Source organism: Erinaceus europaeus, chromosome 3, assembly GCF_950295315.1.
Source record: "Erinaceus europaeus chromosome 3, mEriEur2.1, whole genome shotgun sequence".
Taxonomy (NCBI): domain Eukaryota; kingdom Metazoa; phylum Chordata; class Mammalia; order Eulipotyphla; family Erinaceidae; genus Erinaceus; species Erinaceus europaeus.
This window is the reverse complement of record NC_080164.1, coordinates 54,111,794-54,132,303: the sequence shown is the minus strand read 5'-3', so window position 1 is coordinate 54,132,303 and position 20,510 is coordinate 54,111,794. Positions and strand designations below refer to the sequence as shown.

General features: G+C 40.1%; 1 protein-coding gene and 1 long non-coding RNA gene across 8 annotated transcripts in view; one reads left to right on the top strand and one right to left on the bottom strand.

Moving 5' to 3' along the window:
* Positions 1 to 20,510, top strand: part of EHBP1 (EH domain binding protein 1) — a 406,607-nt gene that overhangs the window by 37,084 nt on the left and 349,013 nt on the right. For 2 of the 7 annotated variants that reach the window (XM_060187209.1, XM_060187207.1), the window contains exons 1-2: positions 5,214 to 5,385; positions 6,234 to 6,634. In XM_060187209.1, the coding sequence (XP_060043192.1) occupies positions 6,531 to 6,634 (104 nt within the window). In that variant the 5' untranslated portion in view covers positions 5,214 to 5,385; positions 6,234 to 6,530. Of the gene's footprint in view, positions 1 to 5,208; positions 5,386 to 6,233; positions 6,635 to 20,510 lie in introns of those variants that run through there. The other 5 variants (XM_060187206.1, XM_007539625.3, XM_060187208.1 and 2 more) reach the window with 5 other exon arrangements.
* LOC132537488 (uncharacterized) lies at positions 498 to 5,070 on the bottom strand. Its single transcript, XR_009548944.1, has 3 exons — positions 4,700 to 5,070; positions 2,718 to 2,790; positions 498 to 865 (listed from the first exon to the last, which is right to left on the bottom strand). It is a non-coding gene; the product is annotated as an uncharacterized LOC132537488 (long non-coding RNA).

Sequence of the window (20,510 nt, the reverse complement as noted above, 5' to 3'; positions counted from 1 at the left end):
TGGCTATCTTGGTTCCACTCCTTTCTTTACATCTGAATTTTGTGTTCTTTCTTTTTCATAGCTACATTTGCTATTAGAATATAAAAGAAAAATTTACACACACACACACACACACACATTTGCCTCCAGGGTTATCATTGGGGCTCAGTGCCAGCACTATGAATCTACCGCTCCTGGAGGCCATTTTTCCCATTTTATTGCCCCTGTTGTTGCCCCTGTTGTTGTTGGATAGGACAGAGAGAAATCAAGAAAGGAGGGGAAGACAAAGAAGGGGAGAGAAAGACAGACACCTGTAAACCTATTTCACTGACTGTGAAGGGACCCCACTTCAGGTGGGGAGCCAGGGGCTCGAACTGGGATCCTTACCCAGTCCTTGCACTCTGCGCCATGTGCACTTAACCTGCTGCACTACCGCCCAACCCCCCTACACTTATATTTTTTGTATAACTTTATTGAGAAAATGTTGATTTATAAGACTCTTTTTTTCTTTGTTTGAAATTTATTTATAAAATAAAAAATATCAACAGGACCACAGGATAAGAAGGGTAAAATTCCACACAATTCCCACTACCAGACTTCCATATCCCATCCCTTCCCTTGAAAGCTTTCCTATTCTTTATCTTTCTGGGAGCATGGACCCAGGATTATTATGGGGTGCAGAAGGTGGAAGGTCTAGCTTCTGTAATTACTTCTCCACTGAACATGGGCATTGTCAGGTCAGTCCATATTCCCAGACTGTTTCTATCTTTCCTTAGTGGGGTTGGGCTCTGGAGAGGTGAGATTCCAGGATACTTTGGTAAGGTTGTCTGCCCGGGGAAGTCATTTTGGTGTCATGGTAGTGCCTGCAACTTGGTGTCTGAAAATGCTTTAAAATATAAAGCAGAAAAAAATGTTTAATAATCAGGAACTGAAAGGTAAGAATATAGCAAATAAGATTTGGGGTCTCCATTTTGGAAAGAACTAGGAAGTCTATTTTAGGTATATTCCAAGGGGTCCATGACTGTACTAATTTTTGCCTGAACCCAATAGCTAACATGCATGTGGACCCAAGGTATTGTCTGGGGGTGTAGAGTTGGAAATAAGACTAGAAAGCTGGATCAGGGCAGAGAGTACCCCCCAAATATGGGAAAAGTATATAAATACTGTTAACTATAACCCCATCAAATTGATCTAGGGCCTATATTCAGTGCGGGAGTCTGTGTAACCTCTGCATCCCTGTAGGTCTGAGCTTGAATTTTATGGTCATTATCTAGGGACATTCTAGGCTGCATTCATTCCTGGACTCATCTTCCTCTAGTGGTAGAGTATTTTGGCCCAACCTCCCCTCAGAGAATGTGGTAGTCCCTACCATTGTTAATCCACAATGAGGGCAAGGTCTTATAGGGGCCCACAAAGGGGTCCATTATGTTGTTCCTGATGAAGATGATAGAGGAGACAAAGATCTGTTAGAGGTCTAGGCCCATCATGTCTGTGTGGGAATCCCAGGATTCCCTGACTAGGGCACCAGGAGATGAGGTGGCCTGGCAGTAACCAAAATAGCCATCATTAAAATATGCCAGTCTCTTGTCCTTATCCAGCTTTTATAGTCCTTACTTTGTCTGGCTAGGTTAACCACTTGGAGTGAGTGAGGTAAGTGAAATAGGAAGTAGGTGAGGAGGATATCTAGATCTATGTAGAAACTATTTGATTAGGCACTTTATGGTGTCTTTTGAGGCCTTCCTACTTGCTTGCTGCACTTACTGGATCACTGCAAACTATCGTGAACTTTCACTTTAAGGTATATATTTTCCCTAACTTATGGATACATGTGCACATGTGCTCTATCTCTTGGGCCCTGATCCATATCTAGGACCAGGCTTTGTTAGGAAGTGTGCCACCTGAAATGGAATTAAGTAGTCCTATGGGCTAGGAAAGGTCTCACCAGAGTACCGGAGCTGAAGGATTGACATTGAAGGCCTGTCATCTGTGGACACAGTTTGAAGTGAAATATGTGGAGGTGGTACTGGTTACATTGATTGGGTTGAAATCAGTAGATAAAATATCAATTAGTATGGGTTGAGAGAAGCCTGCTGAAATATCATTCCTGTTACTTATGTTCCAGGACTAGGAGAAATATGGGTTTTATAGAGAATGGGGAGGTTCCTGCTGTCTTAGGGTTTAAGAAGGCAATAGATAGTTATTATTATAACCAAGTTATTTGGAAATTGGGTTTACTTTGAAAATCCCATTGTTAGGATTTTCTGTATCATACAAGACCTCACCATAATTTATGTCTTTTAATGCTATTTACTTATAGCTGTATCTAATATAGTGACACAGCCAGTTCCTTCTGGTCTCTCTGGACTAAGATTATAGGTGATTTAATATTTCAAAGAAAAGTCTTTTTTATAAATGTATTAACATTTTAAGACCACTGTTAAAAGATGGTGAATTCGTTATTCTTAATAGCTGAGTAATATTCCATGGTGTATATATACCACAACTTTCTCAGTCATTCATCTGTTGTTGGGTACCTGGGTTGCTTCCAGGTTTTGGCTATTACAAATTGTGCTGTTATGAACATAGGTGTACACAGATCTTTTTGGATGGGTGTGATTGAGTCCTTAGGATATATCCCTAGGAGAGGTACTACTAGGTCATATAGAAGGTCCATTTAATAGCCTTGTGAGGGTTCCCAGACTGTTCTCTACAGGGGTTGGACCAATTGACATTCCTACCAGCAGTGCAGGAGGGTTCCTTTGTCCCCACAATCTTCACTCTATTACATTTTGGTTTCTTTTAATTCTTGATCTTTAAAAATAAAAGAGATTTAGTATAAGTAAATCACACTAAAAGCAGTCAACTTTAAGTATGTGCCAGAAAGAAGCTAGCTGGTAGAATATGTGCCTAGTCATGTACATAATATAGGTTCAAGCACTGACACCACATGGCTAAGGGAGTTGTGGCATATATACCCGTTGGATATATGCTATAAGCAGAGATGAAATATCTTTTTTTTAAAAAATATTTATTTAATTTATTTATTCCCTTTTGTTGCCCTTGTTGGAAATATCTTTTGTTAAAACATCAGGGACCAAGTGGTGGCGTATCTGGTTGAGTGCACATCTTATAGTGCTCAAGGACCTGGGTTCAAGCCCCCGGTCCCCACCTGCAGAGGGAAAGCTTTGTTAGTGATGAAGCAGGGCTGCAGGTGTCTCTCTTTCTCTTTCCCTCTCTATCTCCCCTACCCTCTTGATTTCTGGATGTCTCTATCCAATAAATAAAGATAATTTAAAAAATTTTTAAAAAAATCAATGGAGCTGGAGGGAATCATGTTAAGTGAAATAAGCCAGGAGGAGGACAGATAAGGGATCATTTCACTCATAGGTGGTACATAAGAAACAAGAGATGGGGAAATAAGAGTAGAAATACTGATAGACTGGTCAATTTCAGCAGATCCATGGACTCAAAAGGGAGAATGTGGGAGGAGGCTGAAAGGTGTTTGGGAGCCCTGTGCCCTATCATGGAGGAGGATGGCAATTTGATAGTAATGAAGTATGTTGACACCTACCTTGGAGAGATGTAGAACTGTAAGCTGTGACAAGAAGACTCTTATAAACTGACAACAATGAGATAACCACCTCTCAATTTCTCTGTCTCTGCCCAAAAATATGTTAAGATAAAGAAAGAAAAAAGAAATATGTCTTTAAAATCCTCCCTTAGACTTAAAACACTTTTTCTTTCTTTTCACCAGACCACTACTCAACTCTGGTTTATAGTGAGACTGGGGATTGGACCTAGGACCTTTGGTGTCTCAGGCATGAAAGTCTTTTTGCATAAACATTATGCTATCTCTCCTGCTTGACCCTAACACTTTTCAAATTATTTTATATCCTCTCTATCCTTAATAAGATTAAGAATGATGACACTTAATTGTTTTCTTGGCCTTTCTTGCTTACTTTATTTTCATGTTTCTCTTTTGATTATTTGCTGATTGCTTGAAAGGTGCTCATATTTCTGACATTCCTTCAATCTCTCCTTACCTTACTTTCCTTCAATATTGTGCCTGCGTCCCAATTTTTATTCGTTGTTTTCTTTGTCTACATTGGGGGTTTGTGAACCGTCTAAAATGGAAAACAATTTATCATGAGATGTTTCTCCTTCTTGAGAAATGTCTATAGCTCTCATCATAGTCTCACAAGGTTCTTTGGCTCTTTCAATAAGACCAAGTGCCCCATCCACTTAGGTTATTTCTTTCTCCTTTGCCAATAACTATTTTTTCATATGTTACCTACCCACTCCCAAATCCACCTAGAGTTCCTACCAGTGGGAAATGAGACAATGGAGGAGAAAACCAAAATTCAAAGAAACGTTGAAGAACCAGAAGAAGAGAAAACAATTCAGTAAACACTTTGTGTTTAGGTCAGTTTACTGAATGCTATTAGGGACTAGTTGGCTGGATGCTTAGTTGGGAGTGGGGGCTGGCAGAGTCATTACTTCACAGCCTGTCAAGGGAAATCCTCCTGAGGAATCAGTCGAAAACAAGGGTGTCTAGTTGTTAGTGGCTAGGAAGAGGGCGCAGCCGGCTCCGAGGGCGGGGAGAGGAGACAGGACAGCAGCCGCAGCACAGACACGGGCAAGGCTGCCTCGGGTGCTGCCATCACCGACCCGAGCCAGAAGCCCCAGCCCGGTACTCGGCCCGCCTTTGACGGACACCCACCTTCATCAACCATCTTCTAGCTCACTATAAACACTCCTTAGTCCTCCCGCCCATCGCTATCCTCTCTAATCCAATCAGAGGGATGGGCGGGATCGTCCTTAGTGGTTTTCTTTTTTTTTTTTTAAGAGAAGGTTTCGGCTGGCCGTACGCTGCGTTCTGTCTGGGGGCGGAGGGGGGGGCGGGGAACACGCCTGAGCTAGGGGGTGGGGCCCATGTGATGGACGTACAGATTAGCCAATGACACGTCTCCTTCTCCAAGGCCGGGTGCTGAGGGGGGCGGGGCACGAGCTGGCCTCGGCCAATGGCGGCGGGGCGGCCAGAGGTTGAGCCGCTGTGGGTAGGGTTAGTGTGAGAGGTGCGGCGGGGGAGGTAATGATGATGGTGGCGGAGGAAGGCGGGGGAGGGGGCGCTTGGCGGTGAGCCGCGGCTCTGGCAGGGTTTTGTAGGGTGGGGGACGGTCGCGGGGCGACTCTGTCCGGGAGGGGGCGGGCGTGAGGCGCGCCGTCCGCCCGAGGGTCTGCAGACCCCGGCTCCCGCTAGTGCCGCGGCTGGCTCGTCTGTTCCATGTGGCCCCGGCGGGGATGGAGGACTCGGTGGCGGCGGCGGCTGCTGCTGCTACGGCGGCGACGGAGGAGCAGCGTTGAGGAGGGAACGGGGCCAGACTCAGCCCGACAGCGGGATTAGAGGTGTGAGGAGGGGGGCGGGAGTGGAAGTGAGGCGGGGCCGGCCGTCGCGGACCGGGCTGGGGTCTTCTGGCATTGCCCGTGTGACAGGGACCGCGGGGCCAGCCTCCGGCCGCCTTTACGGACGGCGGGGCTCGGAGCCGGGTGGCCGAGGCGGCGCAGCGCGGGGGGACTTGCTGGGGTGGGGGAGGGACGCTCCACGCCGCGCGCTGCGCTCGCCGCCTCCCGGGGCATCGCCTTGCGCCCCGGCCGGAGTTCCCGCTCCCTCGGGCTGGCTGGCAGCGGCGGTGAAGGAGAACCCCAGTGGCCTGGAGCCCAGACACTGTCCTCTCTGTCTGTGCCTTGAGATCGCTCTCCACTCCTCTCCTCTCATCCATTCCCGTCTCCATCTGAACAACGATATTCCACCCCACTCCCTGATTTGTTCCAAGCACATATTCTAGGACCCGAAGCTATTTATTACCGACCGGGAAACAAAGTTTATTTAAAATACCCCACTTCTTCTTACTGGCGGTGGACATTAAACAGCATCCCTAGACTTTCCCGCTCCTCTCGCCCTTCAGTGATGCTAGGAGGGGAGGCAGGGCCCTCAACCTGCTTCTCAGAATTGTTGTTGATGCTGATTACCTGCTGTGTTGCACCATGTCTTCGGTGTGAATTATAATTTCTCCCCTAGTGCCTTGCATCCTAGATGTTACTAGCTTTCTAGGTTGTTGTTTTGTTTTATTGTTTGGAAAACATGCAGTGAGCTGGGCTTATCTGTTCCAGTGTTATCTAACATGTGTGGTTAGTCACTTTTTCAAGCTTCTCTCCTGATCTTTTTTTTTTTTTCTCTTTGTTTTGCTTTTCAGTCCTCCAGGATACATATCATATAGTCCCTGAGGTGGAATGGTGATGTCTCCATGAGGGAACCCCTTCTCATTCAACCTGTCATGCATATCATACGGCTCTTGATTGGGCCATTCATCTGAGATGGAATTTACCCTGTGAATCAGGGAGAAGATTCTTGGACCCCCCCAAACATCGTTTCAAGTAGTCCTTAAGTTTTTAAAAGTACAGACATACATGCAAGACTCCTTTGCTTTGGACCCTGTGCTTTGTTAAAGTCGCTGTGTTGCTAACATAATCGCTCCAGTATATTGGTCATCATGGCTTCAGTTTGGAAGAGACTGCAGCGTGTGGGAAAACATGCATCTAAGTTCCAGTTTGTGGCCTCCTACCAGGAACTGATGGTGGAGTGTACCAAGAAATGGTAAGATGTTCTAGATGTAGAATTTACTGTGCAGTGACTCTGACTGTGGTCTAAATTTTTCTTCTAATGACAGCGGCTTTACCTTTCTGTAGTGCATACGTGTGTAAAAGCTGGAGGAGGGGGAGGTGCAGGTACTGTGCTGTGCACTGCTGTTGCTGGTACTGTCTCTGTGGGCTTTAATGACTGCACTTCAGAATGGCTTGGAGGACTGCAAGATTACCCTCTGCATACTAAATTTGGTGTTCTTTCATCTTTAGTGTTAGATAAACTTTGAGTTTTATAACTTTTAGGAGTCACCAAATGTAATTACTGAAATATAAGACATGTTTTAATGTTATGTTACAGGTTTTAATACAGAAACTCATATTATGTGGGGTGGTGTTAATTTCATTTAGTTCTTGCTATTTCCTTGTCTTTGCTTAAGATGAAGAAGTTTTCACTATTTGAATAATGGAATGCTAGTGCACACAACCTTAGAAATTCTTTTGTTGTATGCTTAGTCAGGCAACTGTATTTTATTTTAATTGCCTAATGGGATCCATTTCTTGGCCGACTTAAGGAAGCAATTAGTAGTTCTGGTCCCTGGTTTGCTTTTTTTCCACTTGAGCAAAGTACTCTTTAGGGCTTTCTTTTCACTGTCCTGAATGATAAGCAAGAATAATTCTTATTCAGTGCAAGAAAAAAAAAAAGTTAATTTAGAGCAAGTGGCCTTTTGGGTTTTGATTTAGTGCAGTGATCAAACAGTACTACTACAAAAAATATGTTGATGTTACTGTCTTCAAGGATTTTTATCTCGTCTTTGCAATTACCTCTCTCTTTTTAAAAAATATCCCTTTATTAAATGAGTAACATAGCTCACTTTGTTCTAGAATGACTGAGGCATATTTGAATTTTTATTTGCAACTGAATTTTTGAATGTTTTCCTCTCGAACCTGTTAGGAGTGTTATATGCAATTCAAAAAGTGAATGTACTGATTACTTTTTGCCTGATGCTGTGGTTTTAGAGTTGAATGTGACACAATCTCCACCCTCAATGAGCTCAGAGTCTGGGGTAATGACAGTCATGTAAATAAATGCACTGTAATAGGTTCAAAATAAAAATACTTAGGATGTAGGAGGTTTAATTTTGTCTCCATCACTTAACACAGTTGGGTAGTTCTGGGGACAAGTTGTTCAACTTCTTGATTTAATTTCCATAGTCTGAAAGATAAAAATGGTACAACTTTAAAAGAAAGTGTATTTGAACATTAGCTAATACATGTAAAGTACTTGGAATAGTGTTAGGCACACTGTAATTGACAGTGTCATTATTACTTACAAGGTTGGCAGAGGAAATCTAATAAACTCTTTAAGATGGGGGGTGGCTTGAGATGACTTTCTGGGGGTCTGAGCTGGTTTTGAAAAATTCATAGTGGTTGGCTGGAAAGCCACATTAGAAGAAGTAAAGGACATTTTGAGAGTGAAGTAACACCTATGCAAAAGCATGAAGGTAATAAATAGTGGGTGTACTGGAAGCCAAAGGAGCATAGTTTGCTATTGATGGGACTTAAAAGTACAGAATGGGAGAGGGTGTTGTGGGATATGTTTGAGAAGCAGGGAGGATTCAAATCTGGAAAGTTAGGTGATGTTATAGAATGGCTTGAACTTTAATTTTTGTGTGTATTGGGAACATAGTGAAGAGTTATGAATGGGAGAGACTTTAGGTTTATGTGTTGGAAAACCACTTGGATGACAGTGTGGAGTAAGGGTCAGAGTGGAAAAACTGACTGGAGGCAATGAAGCTGTTGCAATAGACAAAATAAGGCAAAAGGGTTGGGCTGAGTCAGTGGCAAGGGAGCAGTGAAAATAGATTGAATAGGACTGGATGGTCATTTTAATTGAGGATCTGGAAAGGGTGAGAATAAGATGTAAAGGTCTGGGTTGACATTAATTTTTTTTTTTTTTTTTAACTTGGAAACCAAGGTCTATTATGGATTAAATTAGGAAAATACAGGAAGATCCTGAATAATTCCCAGTATTTCTTGGCAGTCATACTGGGCACATTAACTTTAAGGTGATTAAGTTAGAAAATCTCTCTCTCTTTTTCTCTTTTAGTTCTGGAGGTTGAACTCAGCATGCATTCTTCCACAGTGAGCTATATAGCTCTGACTCATTGAATCAAACTCCCTCTCTGCCTTCATCTGTTTATTTGGTACCAGAGAATGAATTTAGGGCCTTGCACTTGCACAGTACTACTGATTGACATCTTTGGCTCAATATTCCTTTTATTGTTTTCAAAAAGAGAGGAAGGGAGGGGAAAGCAAGAGATAGAAGAGACACTACAGCACCACTCCTGTCATCCATGGAACTCACTCAGTGCTGTCTGTAGTGCTACATGTAATGCAGGAGCTTTAACCCAGCGCTTCACACCTGGCAGGTGAACTATCTCCCAATTCCTTGAACCCCTACTTCTTCTTTTAAAGGGAAATTATTAAATGCTACTTTACTTAGACAATTAGTTTTTTTCCTCCACAGATTACAATATCTTTGCTTCCCCCCCCTTGAGAAATCTATTATTAATGTGTATTAGAGTGAAAGTAAGAATGAAAATTCATCTTGGCTATAGCTGGCTAAGATGACTTTTTTTTTTTATTTGTAGGGGTAGACATTGTGGTACACCTATTAAAGTGGGTAGTTATGGTAGGAATTAGTCTTAACACTAGACTAAACATTTTGACTTAGAATTTTCAGACATTGGGGCTGGGTGGTGGTACACCTGGTTGAACACACATGTTACAAGGACCTAGGTTTGAGCCCCTGGTCTCCACCAGCAGGGTGAAAGGTTTTCAAGTGATGAAGCAGTATTGCAGGTGTCTCTCTGTCTCTCTCTGTCATCCCCTTCCCTCTTGATTTTTAGCTGTCTCTATCCAATAAATAAAGATAATTAAAAAAAAAGACTTTAGACATTAAATTCTAAATACTTTTTATCTTTTTGGCTCTCATTTATAAAAATACAGTTTAAAGCTAACAAGATGGTTTTATGCCCAAAGAGTAACATGTGTTATGTACTGCAATTAAGTGAATCCTTGGGTAGAGCTTTAAATATTTTCACTATATAAGATTTGTTGTAATGACTGTTAATATTTAGTTTATGTTATTTTGCTTAGGGTCTTGTACATATAGACTATGCTCAATTTCTACTGATATCCTACAGTTTTCTTCTTTTTGTTTTATCCTTGTAAGAAATCTGTTTTTATTTTTTCATTTTTGGGAGAGACAGACCTTTGCACATGCACCTTTCACCACTCCTGTGTTACTTTTTTTCATTCAGATAGAGAGATAGTGAAAGAGGGGAGACATCACAGCACCAGAGTTGCCTTTGGTGCTGTGGCACCTCCCATGTGGGTTTGGAGTATGGCCGTCTATATAACAAAACATGCAACCTACCTGGCTAGGTGTATTCACTGACCTAGAACTGTTTATTATTAACTAATTAATTGATTTATTTAATGTCGCTGAGTTAGTGCACTGGTCAGTCATGTCCAGTGTCTCCCACTTGCAAGGCCTGTGTGATACATGTTTCTAGCTGCCTTGTAAGAAATCTTAAATGTGTAGATGTGTGCTGAATTAGAACTTGTTTAAAGGACATAAAAATGAAACACATGGTCACATAGACTTTTACATTTTAGATATTTTTGGGGTATGGAAGAATGAAGGAGAGGAAGGGAATTTAGAGATGCCAGTTGAATAAAATGGAAGATTTAATGCATCAGTAATAGCATTAAAAGTAAATTGAAGTTAAGTGTAAGAGAGAGGATAAGAAAATAAATTTGACATAAATTAAGAGAATAAAGAAAAGTAAGTTTCAGAAGAAAGAACAGTTATTCCTTTGGGATTGTTCCTTTGAAGGTAACGTGTAGATATAGGTGTTAACTTGCTTTTTAAACATTGTTGCTTAAAGTATTTTCTGAGAAGCAGGGACATTTGCAACATCTGTGAAACTGTTCAAACTGTTTACTCTCAGACCTCTGTCCTAGACCTCAGTCAGGTTAGCATTGCAATAAGATCCATATGTGAATATAAATGTTTAAGAATATTTAAAATAATATTTTATACCTTACAGGAATCCATTCATTATTCTAAGGATAGAGTGTATTAAACAACACTGATATCCATATGAATTTGGAACTTAGGGTAGTGAATATGAGATTCAGGAAAGATAGTGTATATTGATAGAAGTTAATGGGAATTTAGATATGTTTTCCAAAGGAGAAAGCAATATCCCAGTGATTAAGAAGAATGGAAATATTTCTGACATTTTTCTTCTAATGGCCACAGTGTATAAGTGTGGACTTGACAGATAACAGGATGAAGATAGAGATTTAAAGAGGACATTCTTTTTTTGTTGGTTTAATCTAAACCATGAGCAAACTTATAATACTTTACTCTTGATTGAACGATGCATACTATAGATTAAAGGTTTTGAAATGTACGCTTTCTCAAAGTTTTTTTGTTGTTGTTATTTTATAGTATTTGTCTCTGCCCTGGTTGTGGCATGAGTTTTCTAGGTTCACTAGAATCCATTCCCTGATTCTTCCATAGTGTAGTGGTTCCTGGAATTTAGGGGAAAAAACTCAGAGTGACTTTATCAACCGAGAGAAATAGATTATACTGTGAGGTTCTCTTCCTCATTACTCTTTGGCTGTCACGTAGTAAAGGGCTTCTAGCAAATTTGGAGATAGGCACTTATATTTCCTACTCCTTATTGCTGTCCTCAAGTCATTTAATTATTAATCTTGCTTAACTGATGTAGCTGTAGGCAGTTGGTGAGACTAGCAACAACAGATGAGTTAAAGACAAACTGTCTTTTCCCTTTGTTTTCAATGATGTTCTTGCACCTGCAGGCCTTTAGATATTTTTTTTTTTCTTTTTTGTTTGTTACCAGGGCTATTGCTGGGTCTTGGTGGCCTTATCACTCCACTGCTCCAGGTAGTAATTTTTTCTTTTCTGTAGAGACAAACATGGGGGCAGAAGGGGAAGAGATGCCTGCAGCACTGCTCCTCCACTCATTGTTTGTGAAGCTTCTTCCCTGCAGGGGGCTTCAACCTGGGTCTTTGAACATGATAATGAGAAGACTCTACCTCTCTGCCCCAGGCCTTTAGATTTTTGAGGGAAATCTTTACTGTTCAGTAGATTTTAGGTCTTTAAGAAGGCTATTTGAAAGTTGCAGATAGTGCTTATAATGATAAGTTTGCTTGCAGGATTAAATTCTGATAGGAGCTACCTGATATTTAAGAACATAGGGATTATGTTTTCTGTTTGTGTGTCTATCTCATCTCTGTATATCAACATATTTATGTATGAGTTTTACATTTCTTCTAATTCTACTTATGGCATTCAAAAACTGTCCAGAGTACTAAAAACTTCCCATAGAGGCATAAATATATTTTTTTCCGTTGTTCCTATATCATGTAAGTAGGTACATTTTTATTTTAAAATTTAATTTAGGTGTCATTAATTTTTAAAGTAGACAGTACAAAGTTCTAGTGGTTCAAAATTCTACTGATACAAAAATGACTATATTGATATATCAATGAGAGAAATTCCACACATCTTTGCAAACCTTGTGACTCAGGGATTTAAAAAGTGAAAGTAGCTCTTTCCAGTGCTTTAGATTTGTGATTTAAAAATTTAGATTCCTGGGGGTCGGGCGGTGGCGCAGTGGGTTAAGCGCATGTGGCGCAAAGCGCAGGGACCGGTGTAAGGATCCCGGTTTGAGCCCCCGGCTCCCCACCTGCAGGGGAGTCGCTTCACAGGCGGTGAAGCAGGTCTGCAGGTGTCTATCTTTCTCTCCCCCTCTCTGTCTTCCCCTCCTCTCTCCATTTCTCTCTGTCCTATCCAACAACGAATTGCGTCAACAAGGGCAATAATAATAACCACAACGAAGCTACAACAAGGGCAACAAAAGGGGGAAAAAATGGCCTCCAGGAGCGGTGGATTCATGGTGCAGGCACCGAGCCCAGCAATAACCCTGGAAGAGGAAAAAAAAAAAAAAAAAGATTCCAGTGGTCTGGGAGGTGGCGCAGTGGATATAGGGCATCGGACTCTCAAACATGAGGTCCTGAGTTCGGTCCCTGGCAGCACATGTACCAGAGTAATGTCTGGTTCATTCTCTTCTTCTATCTTTCTCATTAATAAATAAATAAAATCTTTAAAACAATTTTAATTCCTTAATGTGATATCAGATGTTCTCTGTAACTAATCCCAATTTCATTGGACATTTAGAAAACTATCTCTGCTTTAAGCATCAACTTGAGTTTATTAAAAGACCAAATTACATGAATGAACATTCACATTAACTTCTTTAGGTGGCAGGACCAAGTATTTTTCTGCTGACCATCTAATGAAAGGAATAGAAGTAGATGAACTTTGTAAAGAGGATACTTTTGTAATAATATTTTTTTAAAAAGAAAAGAAGTTGGGAACATGTTTATTTATTTTACATAGCATCAGAAAAGTAGTGTATTTGGAGCACAGAACATGGGTTAAAATAAAAGCTAAGGTCTAAGAAGTAGGTAGGTGTTAGTTTATGCACAGTCTTAAGGTCATGGTAAAACCTGTTGATATTAAGTGTGATGGGAAGCCAGTAGAGAAGTTTGAAGGTAATGATATAATATAACTTAGTTTTATAAATATTTTTTCCTGGATACTTTGTTATGACTGAAAAGGAAACAGGAGGCTATTAAAGAAGTCCAAAAAGCAAAGAGGTAGTATAGAGGTGGTGAGAAATCCTAGATGTATGGAAATTCTAGTCGTGTGGTAGGTATGTATGCTGTTGACATACATGCTAACACCACAACATTCAGATACAATATACACACAATAAAATGCATGCATTTTAAGTGTGTGATTTAGCACTTTTTGACAAGTACAAATATATACATACCTAGACAACAAAATAAAATTTTTGAAGGTGTAGTTGCTTGAACTCAGTAATGGGTGAAATAACGATGTAAGGTAAGAAGTATATTAATAGTAACTATAGGATTTTGGACAAGAAAGCTAGCTGAATGTAATATTAAGGCTAGGAGTAGGAAACACTTTGGGAAAAAAAATCATTTAATGGGGAGGGAAAATCAAGTGTTTTGTTTCTCTTAAAATTAAAGACATTTAGGTGGCCATCATATTGACCAGTTAAGTATCAATGACTCAGAGGAGTTAGAGGAGAGGAGAGGCTATTTCTTAGGAGGTAGTATTTATAGACAGGAGGGTTGAGATTTCCTGTTGTATCCATATGTGATAGATTAAGAGAACTGAGAATGGAGCACTGAGCCTTCAGTTCAGTAAAGGTGGGAGGAAGTGGAAGGGCTAGCAAAGGAAACTGGGAACAAGCTGTAATGAGGTAGAAAATAAAGAGATTATTTTTTTTCACAAAATTAAGTGCAAAGGGGTGGTTATCTGTGTCAAATACTGTTGAGAGCTTGAGCAAGGTGACCACTGGTTTTGGCCAAGTTGAAAGCTAGTGATCTTGAGGAATGCTTTCTGTGAAATACTAGGGATGAATGTGTGATTAGGCTGGGCTAAAGGAAAGAAGTGAACACATTGAGTATAGATATTTTCATTGGAGAATTTTTGCTACACAGCAGGCATGTAGGGAGTAGCTGGAGAGATGGAGAGGTACTAGGGGAATACAAACACACACACACACACACACACATGTATATCCATACATATGTATATATTTAAATATTGATGGGAATGGTAAAGAAGGAAAAACTGATGATGTGCTGGGAGAGGAGTAAAATCATTGAATGAGAGAATGGGAATAGGATCTAGTACACAAGCAGAAGGTTAAATTTAAGTAGAAGCAAGGTCATATGGGTACAGAAAGTTGATAAGAGTTTGATGGGGGAGGATGTTGACTTTTATTTTCTCAGGGAAGTATTAAAAATGACAGCTGAGAGGGTGGTGACAGAAAGATTTTGGAAGATAAAGGAGAGAAGAAGTATGGAATAGCCAAAAGGAGAATTAATTTGCTAGGGGAATGTAGAAGGATTGCTGAGTAGTGCCAGACCTTCTTAATTTTGTCATATCCGTAGTGAATGCAACCAAAAAGTTTGCAGATTATTTAAAAAATTTTTTAAATTATCTTTATTTAGTTGATGAAGACAGCCAGAAATTGAGGGGAGGGAGATAGAGGAGAGAGACAGAGAGATACCTGCAGCACTGTTTCACCACTTGTGAAGCTTTCCCCCTGCAGGTAGGGAGTGAGGACTTGAACCTGAGTCCTTGAGCATTGTAACATGTAACATTGTAACATGCTCAACCAGGTGCGCCACCAACCAACTCAAGTTTGTATATTCTAATTTTAGCTGTGTTCATTGCTTGAGTGAAGGTGTGGAATAGGCAGGGTTAGATTTACCAAGGATTGCATCACTCAAGGAAAGAGAAGTAAAGAAATTGAAACAGAATGCACAAGAATGGCATAGTGGTGAACCATGGTATGTAAAATGGAAAATAAAGAAATGAAAGGTGGAATGAATGGTCAGTGTAAAAGTGAAGTGGTTTCGAGACCATAAAGATGTTGAATAGTTGGTGGTCTTGGCATAAGAGAATGAATGAGCTAAGAAATGAGGGGTGGGTGTTAGGAGGATGTGGTGATGGCCTTCATTGGGTCACATTTGTCTATCAATTAAATAGTAAACAAAGACCAGAAAAGCAGCATAATGGTTATGCAAAAAGATTCATACCAGGGTCCTGACAGTGCATCTGGTTAAGTGTACACATCACCATGCTTAAGGACCTGGGTTCAAGCTCCCAGCCCCCTACCTGCAAGGGGGAAGCTTGACTAGTGGTGAAACAGTACTGCAGATGTCTCTCTTTCTCATTCTTAATCTCCCCCTTTCCTCTCAATTTCTCTATTTCTATAAAAATAGAAAAAAGAAAAAACAAAACAAATCAAAAAACCCAAATGAACTACTGGGAGCAATGGATTAATCATTCAGGCACTGAGTCCCATAAATAATCTATGGCAATTAAAAAAGAAAGACTCATACCTGAAGCCTTCAGATCCCAGCTTCAATTCCTAGCATCACCATAATCCAGAGTTGTGCAGTAATCTGGTTTAAAAAAAAAAAAATCAAAGAAACACACATCTCATATTTCAAAATAGAATGGATTTAATTTTGAGAATGAAAGGCCAGAGAAGCACTCAGCTTTTTGCATATGGTAGCATCAGGGTTTGAACTGGAACCTTAGGTGTGCCAAGTTCTGTGTTCTACCTTTGAGCTATCTCCCTGACACTGTACATTTGAATGGGCTCTCTTTTTATATTTCCAAGTGTTTTCCTTCCTATTTAGAGACTATAGCTGTTAGCCACAGGTATTGGAGTTGGTAGTTTAAATGGAATGGAGGAAATATATTTGAAGGTAAAGAAGAGTGGCCAGCTGATGTAGTAGCTAAGATGTGGGGCAAATTATACATGTGAATCTTGAAGTTGCTGTAAATAAGGAGAAATGTTTAAGGCTAGGCGTTAGGTCTTAAAATCTTAATGAATACATGATGGTGGAGGAGGACCAACATTGGGGGTTAGAGGGTGTTGCAGAAAGCTGAGAAATGTTATACATGTACCAACAACCATATTTATTGCTGATTGTAACCATTAATCCCCCAATAAGAAACATAAAAAAAAAAACCAAAAACAATGGATGAGGAGAGAAGTAGCTTAGTTTACTTTGCAACAATTTCAACAAATACTTTATTTCATAAAATGACACAATCTCCTTTTCCATTCATGAATTGTGAAAGATGGATACTTTTTAAATCTCTTTATTAGGGGATTAATGGTTTACAGTCAACAGTACAATAGTTTGTACATGTTTTGTCAGTCAAAGTTCAGGGTGCCAGTGTGCTGGGCTAGCTTTGCGGGCGGGAGACAGACGACCAGGGACTCATGGCTGAGTGGAGGGCAGTATTGCCTGAGTGGAGAGCAGTATTTCTTTATTGACGTGGAACACAGCGCAATCTAAGCTATCTCTAATCACAATCTTGTCCTTCTCTCTTTCCTCTCTCTCCTCCCGTGGAAGAGTCAGGAAAAAAGGAAGTAAGTAGGATAGGGGGCGGGGAGAAGGAAGAAGCATGAACTAGCAAGGACTAAACCAAAATCTCCCTGAGGCAGGGGGAGTGAGACAGAATGACCATGTAAATAGACCACAATATCAAGCAATGTACCAGAAGAGATCCCAGAAGCAGAACTAGAAGCATACCAACAATGTTTAACATTTCCCAGTTTTCCATATAACAATACAACCCCCATTAGACCTTCTGCCATCATGTTCCAGGACCTGAACCCTCCCCCATCCCAGAGTCTTTTATTTTGGTACAACACACCAACTCCAGTCCAAATTCTGCTTTTAGTATTTTCTTTTCTGGTCTTGTTTTTCAACTTCTATGAGTGAGATCATCCAATATTCATCTTTCTGTTTCTGACTTATCTCACTTAACAAAATTCCTTTTAGCTCCATCCAATATCTGCTGAAAACGGTGAAGTCACCATTTTTATAGCTGAGTAGTATTCCATTGTGTATATATACCACAACTTGCTCAGTCACTTATCTGTAGTTGGATACCTGTATTGCTGCCAGGTGCTGCCGTGAACATACGTGTACAAAAATCTTTTTGGATAGGTGTGTTTGGTTCCTTAAGATATAACCTCATGAGAAAAATTGCAGGGTCATAGGGTAGGTCCATTTCTAGCCTTCTGAGAGTTCTCCAGACTTCTCTCCGCAGGGGGTGGACCAATTTATATTCCCACCAGCAGTGAAGGAGGGTTCCTGTGTCTCGATAGACTTTCCAGCATTTGTTGCTGCAATTTTTCTGATGTATGACATTCTCACAGGAGTGAAGTGGTATCTCATTGTTGTCTTTATTTTCATTTCTCTGACAATCAATGACTTGGAGCCTTTTTTCATGTATTTGTTGGCCTTTTGGATCTCTTCTATGGCGAATATTCTGCTCATATCCACTCCCCATTTTTGGATGGGGTCATTTGTTTTCTTGTTGCTGAGTTTGGTGAGCTTCTTATATATTTTGGTTATTAGCCTCTTGTCTGATGTATGGCATGTAAAGATCTCTCATTCTGTGGGAGGTCTCTTTATTTGACTGGTGGTTTCTTTCTTTTTTTGGGGGGGGGAATTTCTTTTTTAAATATTTATTCCCTTTTGTTGCCTTTGTTGTTTTATTGTTGTAGTTATTATTGTTGTTACTGATGTCGTCATTGTTGGATAGGACAGAGAGAAATCAAGAGAGGAGGGAAAGATAGAGGGGGAGAGAAAGACACCTGCAGACCTGCTTCACTACCTGTGAAGTGACTCCTGTGTAGGTGGGGAGCTGGGAGCTTGAACCAGGATCCTTATGCTGGTCCTTACTCTTCATACAACTTGCACTATCGCCTGACTCCCAGGGTGGATGGTTTCTTTTGCTGTGCAGAAGTTTTTTTTTTGCCTCCAGGGTTATTGCTGGGGCTCGGTGCTGCACCTCGAATCCACTGCTCCTGGAGGTTATTTTTTTCCCTTTGTTGCCCTTGTTGTTTGTTATTGTAGTTATTATTATTGCCATTGTTTTAGATAGGACAGAGAGAAACAAGAGAGAGGAAGGGAAAACAGAGGGGAAGAGAAAGATCGATACCTGCAGACTTGCTTCATTGCTTGTGAAGTGACCCCCCTGTAGGTGGGGAGCTTAGGGCTTGAACCGGGATCCTTACGCCCATCTTTGTGCTTTTGGGCCATGTGTGCTTAACCCACTGCGTTACTGCCCAACCTTGTGCAGAAGCTTTTTAAAAAAATTTTTTTAAAATTATCTTTATTTATTGGATAGAGACAGAAATCAAGGGGGAAGGGAGGGATAGAGAGGGTTCGAGATAGAGAGACACCTGCAGCCCTGCTTCACCGGTTGTGAAGCTTTCCCCCTGCAGGTGGGAACTAGGGGCTCAAACCTGGGTCCTTGCACATTGTGACGTGTGCGCTCAACCAGGTGCGCCACCACCCATCCCCCAGAAGCTTTTTAATTTGATGTAGACCCATTGGTTTACTTTTGATTTAGTCTTCTTTGTAATTGGATTCATTTCATTGAAGATGTCTTTAAAATTTATGTGGAAACGAATTTTGTGAATATTTTCCTCTAAGTATCTGATAGTTTCTGGTATCACATCCAAGTCCTTGATCCATTTGGAATTTACTTTTGTGTTTGGTGAAATATAGTGGTTCAGTTTCATTATTCTGCACGTTTCAACCCAATTTTTCCAACACCATTTGTTGAAGAGACTCCCCTTTCCTCATTTAATAGTCTGGGCACCTTTTTTCAAAGATTAGATGTTCAGATGGATACAATGTTAATAGTTAATAAATTAATGTTACTTTGTTAGTAATTTTACGTTAATATTTTAGACTTTTTTTTTAAGCTGGGGTTGTTACATGTAGTATTTTATGTAGATTTTTAGTTTATTTCTTATATCTGAAGTTGAAAAGTGATAGGTTAGTTGAGGAAAATAATGCCAAACGATGCAATAATTGGATATTGCAGTACTTGTATAGAAGTTGCCTTCACACCTGACTTGGTATCTTTCTAGCTTGTCAGACTTTGGCCTGATCTAAGCTGACTCTTTTGTAAGTAAGATTTTGTTTGACTACAGCCATAGTCATTTGTTTGCATATTGTCAGTGGTTGGTGTCATATGAAAATGGAGAGTTGAAATTTTCTACACAGATTAAATGGTTGGAAAGTTTAAAATAGTTACTTTAAGAAAAGGTTTATTAAAAAAAAAAGGAGAAATGGTTTATTGCTTACTTAGATAGTATACTACTTTTCCCAAGTTCTAGCCAGTGAGCACTTCATTGGGTGCTTTAGCTTACCTCCCACCCTCCTCAGCCTGTTGCTAGGAAAAACAAACAAACAAACAAACAAAAAACAGTTTACTGCCCTTTGTTCTAAGTCATTGGAGTTACTTTAGGCTAGCATTGCTAAAATTTACAGTCTTAGTATCTTTGTCTTTTCTGTTCCTAGGTTCCAAACTATTACTCTTTTTGTAGTTTTTATTGCATATGTAATAAAGGGAAGCCTATTAGGCTGCTTTTCAGTCTTAGAGAAAGACAATTTTGAAGAGCATTTAGGATTATGTATGCACAAAAATATTTTTTCTGGTCATGTGACTGGACAAAGTACCATCCTCTTAGAAAACATTTTTAAAATGGAGATAATAGTGAATAAGGCATGAAGTTATCTTGACAATTAATAAGAATAATAACTGTAAAGTGGTTAGAATACTGTGTGTCATCTAAGCTTCAGTAAATATTACCCATTGTTATTATTACTTGCCTGATTATTTAAGCAACAAGTGATAAAGTGGACTGTCTAGAGAAAAGTGATGGAGTAAGCAGCCTGAGCTAACATTTCAGGGTGCTGGATAAAGATGAACTTGCACAGAAAATTGAAGTGGCCTAAAAGGTGGGAGTTGAGGTGTGCTAGTAAAAGCACTGTGCTTGTAAGAACTGAGTTTGACAGTGTCTTTTGACAGTAAACTTTGAGAATAGGAACTATATATTTTTACTTCAGAAGCAAAATATTCATATGGATTTTATGATTTTACTTTCTTTATTCTAGTTACTTCACAAGTAATATAACTAAGGAAATTAGCTCAATTCCTACAAAATAGAATAATTGGCCAACATCTGTATGCTTCATCTGTGTGTTTAGAATGGCTTTAAATTTATTTTTATGATTTTTAAAAAAAATGTTCCTTTATTTATTTATTTTTTAAAAGAAATTTTATTTATTAGAAAGACAGGAGGAGAGAATCAAATATCACTGTGCTGGTACATGTGCTGCCAGGAATTGAACTCAGG